General features: G+C 28.6%; 1 protein-coding gene across 1 annotated transcript; it reads right to left on the minus strand.

The window, feature by feature from the left end:
* Positions 1-2,954: 2,954 nt before the first annotated feature.
* LOC123275064 (superoxide-generating NADPH oxidase heavy chain subunit C-like) lies at positions 2,955-7,550 on the minus strand. The gene is made up of 3 exons (XM_044742964.1): positions 6,415-7,550; positions 6,049-6,332; positions 2,955-3,041 (listed from the first exon to the last, which is right to left on the minus strand). The coding sequence occupies exons 1-2, from the start codon at positions 7,526-7,528 to the stop codon at positions 6,160-6,162; spliced, it is 1,287 nt and encodes a 428-aa protein (XP_044598899.1). The 5' UTR covers positions 7,529-7,550; the 3' UTR covers positions 2,955-3,041; positions 6,049-6,159.
* Positions 7,551-8,502: the final 952 nt, after the last annotated feature.

Consider the following 8,502-nt stretch of genomic DNA (forward strand, 5'->3'; position numbering starts at 1 on the left):
AAAATAATGTCTCAGTGCTCAAAATTGAGTAATTTTGCGTTTGACTAATTTTACTTGACTAAAAATTTAAAAAAAAAAAAAAAAATTTTTTTTGCCAAAATTCAAAAAATCATATTTTTGAAAAATCAAAAAACACCCTTCTGAAAATTTTAGGATATCTTAAGATATGTCAGAGATATAATATAAAAAAATTTGAGTCCAAAATTTAATGGCAAACTTTAATTTTTACGATTTTTAAAAATTGAAAATTTTCTAATTTTGGCAATTTTTAATATTTAAAAAAAAAATTTATTTTTTTTATACCTTTAAGTATCCCCTTTGAAAATGCCAAAATTTTTTTTCAAATACAGTAGTTTCCGAAATATTAAAAAAATAAACTTTAAAAACAGGAAAAACAGTGAAATTTTGAATTTTGCATAACTTTTGGAAAAAATTTTTTCAATTTTTTTCCTTTGGCAGAACTTCGTTTTATGATATAAGGAAACTCTCCACCAAAATTCATCCAAATCGGAAGGGGTCGATTCCAACTACTTGACGATTTGACATGGAATGACCCATATGGAACTATATATAATCTTGCTTGGCTGTATATTGCTCCATATATAGTCATATATAATTATTAGGGTGTTTCAAAAAAAAAAAAAAATTTTTTTTTTTTTATGGTGTTGAAAAGTTGAAAGTACATTTAAAAACAAAAATTTTGGCGCCTATTAGAACCCTTAATATTAATATTAAGGTTTGCCTCAATTCATTTGTAATTTTTCTATTTAAATAACACGAGAAAACTTTTTTTTTATTTTTGAATTTTAATTACTTCGGAATCGCTTGTTTACGCAATATCCCAGAGAAAGGTCTTATAGGAAATTTCACGCTCTACAAAAAACGTTTGAAGGTCAAAGTTCCTCAGATCAACCGTTTCAAAGATATTTGCAATCAAATATAATACCAATCAAAAATTTCAAATATTTTCCAATAAAATTGCAAAAAAAAATCATACATTATATTGATATTGTTTTTTTTTTGTAAAATCAATTGAATTCTGTTAATTTGAGATTTTAATTTTTTTTTTGCTTATTTACTCCATACGTAACTCACAAAAAGTACAAATACATAAATATAAAGGTTAAAATTATCAAACAAATAATTTTTGGGTCTCTTTTATAACAAATTTATTTTATTTTCTACCAAATACTAATAAATTCTATTAAACAATCAACTCTTCATAACAAAAAACAATATTTAACAACAATTCATAAAATTTTTTTTAACTTGAAAATATTACAATTTTATAAAATTATTTTTATTGCAATTAGGATATCGTTTTCTGTGTTCTGTCACTACTTGCAATAAATACTGAAGCTGTTCTTCATTTTTCGTTAAGCATCGATTATACTGCTCTATCAATGCCACACCGCGTTCTGCTATATCATTTACAATTTGAAGTTTCTCAAAATACTCCAAGTTTCTTTTGTAATTTAGATTCTGAGGCCACAAAGTTACATCCTCATCAATGAAATCATACGACAAATCAAACGATTTAAACAGATTTATCGATCTCATAGATACAAATTGACTAAGATCTTTATTTAATCATGACTCTAAATTTTTCTTATCGATTATAAAACGACTCGTTGTAGTTTCATTCCCTCGCGGTTTTGAGAATGCCGTAAAAATACCGTAATTTTTCGGCATTTATGCTCATGCCGTACATTTACCGTTATAATTCAGCAATAATGCGGTTAAACTATAGTTGTTTTGGCCAGTTTTTATACTGTAGTTATCCAGTATATATACTGCACTTATGCTGTACAGTTACCAAAAATATACTATACAATTACCGCATTAATGCCCAAATTTTACCCAAAAAATTCCAAATAATTACCGTAATAATACAGTAATTTTGCCGAATATTTTCTGACATAATGGACAATTATTAAAGATTTAGTTTTATTTTAGTTCACTTCTATGTTAGAAATGAATAAAATGAAAAATTTCAAATTTTGCTTTTTATTCTCCATCGCTACTTTGCAAAAACAAATACTGTTTTTGAATAAAAAATATGTAGAATATTATTTTTTAATTAGGTATTTAGCAGTAATTAATATAAAATAATACATATGTTAAGTAAATATATTCTAATTTTAATTTCAATTTTTAATTTCTCACTTAGAAAATTGAAAATTTTCTAAGATGGACGGTGTGGCTTAATGTAAATAGAATAAGCAAAAAAACAGTATGGTATAATCCGGGTAGCTCAAATGGTAGAGTAGCCGACATGTCCCCAGGAGGTTCTGGGTTCGAATCCCAGTCCGAGCGTTATTTAATTTGACACCATTTTTTAAATATGTTTTTAATACAATCATTTTACCGCCTTATTACCGTAAATATGCCGCATTTTCAGCGTAAATATTCTAAATTTTTAGCGTAAATGTATCGCATTTTTACGGTAAATGTTCCGTAATTTTTCGATAAAAAAACTGACCAAAACAACCGAAAAAATGCTGAAAAAATACCGCATTAATACTGTATAATTGCGACATTTTTTCGGCATTTACAAAACCGCTAGGGTTGGTTTCACAGTTTTTTAAAACATGAACTATTCTTCTTTTTGTTTCAACTGAAACAGTTTCGTCAAAGAGCGATAAAACAGACAACTCGTTATTTAAATACCACAAGTGATCGGCTAATTTTTCTGAGCATGCCCGTGAAATAGTATTATTAAATTTTTTATATGAAATTAATTCTTTAATTAAAGTTAAATCATTATTAGGTGCTGCTATAGCGCACGGCGCAGTATACCAAGCTTTTATATAGAATATTATGATAAATAAACTAAGTTCTCGTAATCCAGCTATTTCTGATTTAGTAAGATGAAATTCATTTCTAAATAAAAAAATTTTTAAACTATATATTGCTTTAGCCATCCACCTTGCATGATGGACGGCTCCAGGATGCTTAAATGTAATATTTGTGGTAGTAGCACTCAAAAATATCGATGATAATTGCAGGAGTTCACGGTAATCGTCATGACAATGATCCATCTACAAAAAAAGTTCAAAGTCAAAATAAAATTACTTACATTGCAACCTCAAAGTAAAGAACATTAATTATTATCAACTGATGTGAAGTAAAAGTTACAAAATATTTTTTTGCCCTCCGGGCGGAAAGTGGCAACTTTCGTCCCGCTGCGCTACACTAAGTTGCCGCTTTCCGCCTTCGTCAGACAAAAAAATAGTATACACTCCTCGGGAAGTAAATAAGAAAGCCTCAGATCACATGTTTGTTGACCTCGGCTTCGCCTCGGCCAACAATTACATGTGATCTGAGACATTTCTTACTTTACTTCCCTAGGTGTGTAATATACTATTACAAATGCAATTGTAATCGTTAATGATGATTAAGTGTGTAATAATCATGTGAAATTGATTTCCAATATTTTTATTTACAACGGGGTTAATTATTAAGTGTAAAATGGATGATTATATGGAACTTCATAAATTTTCATGTTTCACTTTAACATCAGTTGATAATTCTTTAGCGCTGGATTAATAGTACATTACGATACAAGGGACTTAAGTAGCCGATTATTGAACCGTGGGAAGTTAGCGCACGAGCGAAGCGAGTGCGATAACTTTACACGGTTCAATTATCGGTTAATTAAGTCCCACGTATCGTACACTATTTTATAGTACGAGTGACTTCTCTCTTTTTTTTCTCTCTCTCTCTCTCTCTCTCTCTCTCTCTCTCTGTCTATTGTCAAACAAAATCCGTCGATCGTGTGGTTTAATTGGACAGTCACGATTATGCGTTTTTATTTTGTTTTTGGAGCGGTTATATTTGTTATTTACATCGTACTAAAATATTAATGAAAATTTTATGTTAAAAGTGTTTTGTATGTACAATGAGCAGCTCAGAGAGTGAATTTAATGATAGTGGCGATATTGTTTCTAATGAAATTAGAGAGACTGCAAAAAATTTTACATTGGATTTATTGCCTGACAAATCTAAAAGATTGTATGTCGCACGTTATAATTTATTTAAGAAGTGGTGCAAAGGCAAGAAAAATTCGTTTTGTGAGGATGTTTTATTGGCTTATTTTGCCCATCTTGAGAAAAGTTATGCACCATCTAGCTTATGGGCTACTTATTCGATGTTAAAATGTACGATTAATACAATAAATAAAATAGATAATGGCAAGTATAAACGGTTAACGATGTTTTTGAAGAAAAAGTCTACAGGATACAAATCTAAAAAATCTCAAATATTTTATAAAGAAGATATTAATAAATTTTTAAATGAAGCGCCGGATGATGTTTACTTAGGCTATAAGGTACGTAAAATTGTGTATTTTTTGAATCATCGATTCATTGATTAATTTAAATTATTTATTGCAGACTGTCCTTATTTTTGGAATAGCCGGTGCGCTTAGACGAGCAGAGTTTATTAATTTAACAGTAGACGATGTTAGAAATTTGGATCAATCTGTGCTTTTTGTTAAAATTAACGACACTAAAAATAATGTGCCTCGATCATTCACTATAACAGGTGAATTTTATAAGGTGTGTATCAAGTACATAGAATGCAGGCCAGAAGTCAGTAAGACGAACAGATTTTTCTTGAAATATTCCAATGGAAGATGCGCGCGTCAACCAACCAATTGGTGTTAATATGATTCCTAAAATTGCAAAAGATATAGCAGCTTATTTAAATTTGCCTAATTTTGAAGGATTTACTGGCCACGCCTTTCGTAGAACTTCCGCAACATTAATAGTTGATGCTGGTGGTGATTTAACTACGCTCCAAAGGCATGGTGGATGGAAATCCAGTGGGGTTGCTTTTGGTTATGTTGCTGACTCTTTGAATAACAAAAAAAAAATTTGTGGACAAATTAGCAGTGGAATCGAACTAAATAATCAAGTTAAACACCCAATCTCTGCTTCTAAGATAACAACTAATCCAGTAACTGTAGTAGCACCAGTTCAAACTCCATCTATGTTATCTACCGGTTTAAGTTCGTCTTCTCCAGTTCCAGAAAAACGGGTTGCAAAATTAAAAACAAAGAATAATATTCTTTCTCAAAATTCGAGTTCTGAAATCTCAACATTATATCAGAGTGAAGAAGATTTTTTAGTTAATGAAGAAAATCAAGAAAATTTTTCAATTCCGAAATTAAAACCGCAATCCAAAAATTTAATTTTCCCGGACCAAATTCGCAACAAGACTCAATACACAGAAGTTTTATACGACCCAGACGTTGGTTTATTCGTATACGATCCACTAAGTATCCATTCAAATGTATCTTATGTTTTTAGCAATTGCAATATTACCGTAAATAGTAATGGCAATTGTGTTTTTAATAATTGTACTGTAGAAAATGCAGCTCAAGCTAAAAACATACAAAAAAACTAAATTATTTTATTTTAGTATTTTCTTATGTATTTCTTAGTAAATTACTTTAATATTTTGTTTATAATTTATTATAAAATATTTTAATAATGTTCATAACATAATCTAATGTTTTGTTTATAATTTAAAATATTCTAATAGATATTACTAATTAAAACTTTTATGTTTTTGTATTAATTATTGATGTAATTTTATCGTGTTTCAATAAATATTAGTTTCCAAATATTAAAAAATTTTTCAAATCTCCTCAAATAAAATTACAAAGTTAATATACTACTCTAAATTTATCAAAACAAAAGAAAGTACTAAACTGATTTATTTATTAATGCTTATATCAGTCGGTATGTATGTTTATATATATGTTTGACAGTTTAAATTAACCATAAATATGACGATATATTATTAGTATTATAATATTTTCTGGTGCTCCTTTGAATGATTACATGATATTTCTCTTTTTTCTGCTTATTTGTATGTTTAAAAAAAATTATTTTATAGTTTATTATCTTTATGTACGATTCTGTGAAGTAAGTAAGCGCGTGGTTTAAGCAAAAGATAGCGTGCAATAATCGGCTAGTTAAGTTCCGCGCAAGCGTGATTTAAAAGTAATTTTAAGTCACTGAGTACTATAAAAAATTTTACTTCTATTTGATTATTAACGAATTTCAAAATTTCATCTTTGATTGGTGTTATAACTTCCAAAATTTCTTGGTCATAAATACCAGCCGTAAAGTTTGATTGATCAATTTCATCTCACTTCTTTTTAAATCTCTGATAAATTGGAACGTTTGGGCCAGATGAAGCAGGCCAGTATATTTCAAATGCACTTCGAAGAACAATTTCAAAAATATGGTGTCGACATGGCAAGTATAACAGTTGTCGATTCAGAGCCTTTTCTACTAATACACACGCACCATTTCTGATTCCTGTAAAAATAAAATAAGAATTTAGCATTTAACATTACTATAACTAAACGCTTTATATATTAATAATTAATAAGTAATTTACCCGTATTTGACGCTGTAGTATCAGAACACAATGCTTTGATATCAGTATTAATATTCCATTGTTTTACTGTTGTAATAATAGCTGAAGCTTGATTTTGTCCAGTTCCAGATTCTAGTTTGGGGACTCCTAACAGTTGAAATTTACCTGATGATGATAAAATAATAGGAAGCCGGTCAACTTGTTCTATACCTGTAATATCTGACAACAGTTTTTCATCAAAATGTAGCACATAATTATCAGTTTCCAAATTAGTTTTCAGATTTAACGTCGCTTCTTTGCGAAATTTTTCCCGTGCTCGGTGAATAGTCAAATGACTGAAGTTTACGCTTGCACAATCAATATTTAGGCTAGATAATAAAGCAGCAAAAATGTAAGTCGCTGACCTACTACTCACATTAGCTCTATCCAAAGCCGCAGCAAGTTCTGGTGTCATTAGATCAATTTTAGGAATTTGTTGTTTTGGAATTTCATCTTTATAATCAGAGATTATACGAGAAGTATTACTTTCCAAAGATTTCTGGGATAACTTAGATGTTTGACTTGATATTTCATGATTAACAACATTATCAGTCTCAACTGTACAAGAATAGTCAACATTGTCATTACCGAACTCTCCGACATCAAATGTACCACTATCATTATTGTTATTATAATTGATATCAATGTTCTCTTCATTATTGTTATCACTATTACTGTAGTTATTATTTTCATCGCTTACATCAACATCCATATCTTCAACATCTTCTGGAATTGGTTGAGAATTATATGAAATAAAACCACGTCGACTGGAAGATTTTTGTCCCAAATAAAATAATCTTTTTTCTTTATCCAGTAAATTTAGCACATCAGCATGAGCTATATCAAATAGTTTATTTAATTCGTCCCGAAAAAGGGATTCATTTTTTTTTTGAGATTTTGACTTTTTCCTCTTACAGTTTTTTTGTAAATTCCTCCATCGATTGTGATTTGAGGTTAGTTTTAAAAAAGCAGATCTTTTCTCTCTTGTCGGGATTTGTGCCACACACCAAATTTCGAAAACTTTGTCGACAGTGGTTGATATGCTTTCTTTCACTGAAAAATTTTTCGTTTTGAGATAATAAAATAAAAGTGACATAACCTCTTTCAATGAAGGTAATTTTTTTTCACCAAATTCACTTAATACATCACCAATCAAGTACACTGTTTTCACCATTGTGATCATAAAATTTAGAACTTATATATTTTAATTATAAGCAAATTAAATTAATAATATAATGAATTTAAATAACAATCAGTATCAATAAAGAAAGACAATGACGAGAAGATAGAACAAAGCATTGAAAGGAGAGCAACAAAGAGAAATTGGTACTGAACGACCAAGCTTACCAACACAGAGCTTACTAACTACATTACTCAAATCAAACGAATATACTACTTTTATCGACGGAGCTGAATAAAGCTCATTCAATATTTTTTAAATGAAAAAAATTAATCAAATTTTATAGTTGATTGAATTGATTTAATATATTTATAATTTTTTTAACATTTTTAAGAAAATATTTGAAATTTTTGATTGGTGTTATTTTTGATTGCAAATATCTTTGAAACGGTTGATCTGAGGAACTTTGATCTTCAAACGTTTTTTGTAGAGCGTAAAATTTCCTATAAGACCTTTCTCTGGGATATTGCGTAAACAAGCCATTCCGAAGAAATTAAAATTGAAAAGTAAAAAAAAAGTTTTCTCGTGTTATTTAAATAGAAAAATAACAAATGAATTGAGGAAAACCTTAATATTAATATTAAGGGCTCTAATAGGCGCCAAAATTTTTGTTTTTAAATGTACTTTCAACTTTTCAGCACCATTAAAAAAAAAAAAAATTTTTTTTTTTTGAAACACCCTAATGATTATATATGATTATATATAATTATATACTTATATATAATTGTATATGGAACTATATATAATCCTGCATGGTTGTATATTGCTCCATATATAGCCATATATAATTATATTATATGATTATATATAACCTCATATACAATTCCATATATAATCATGTATGATTATATATAATTATATATATAAGTATATAATTATTAGGGCCAGGA

The sequence above is a fragment of the Cotesia glomerata genome, linkage group LG1, assembly GCF_020080835.1.
Source record: "Cotesia glomerata isolate CgM1 linkage group LG1, MPM_Cglom_v2.3, whole genome shotgun sequence".
Classification (NCBI taxonomy): Eukaryota; Metazoa; Arthropoda; class Insecta; order Hymenoptera; family Braconidae; genus Cotesia; species Cotesia glomerata.

Excerpts from the sequence above, each read along its gene's own strand:
- LOC123275064 (XM_044742964.1), bottom strand. The coding sequence starts at position 7,528 with ATGTCACTTTTATTTTATTATCTCAAAACGAAAAATTTTTCAGTGAAA. Across the intron at positions 6,333-6,414 it reads TACTACAGCGTCAAATACGG|GAATCAGAAATGGTGCGTGT; the intron begins GTAAATTACTTA and ends TTATTTTTACAG.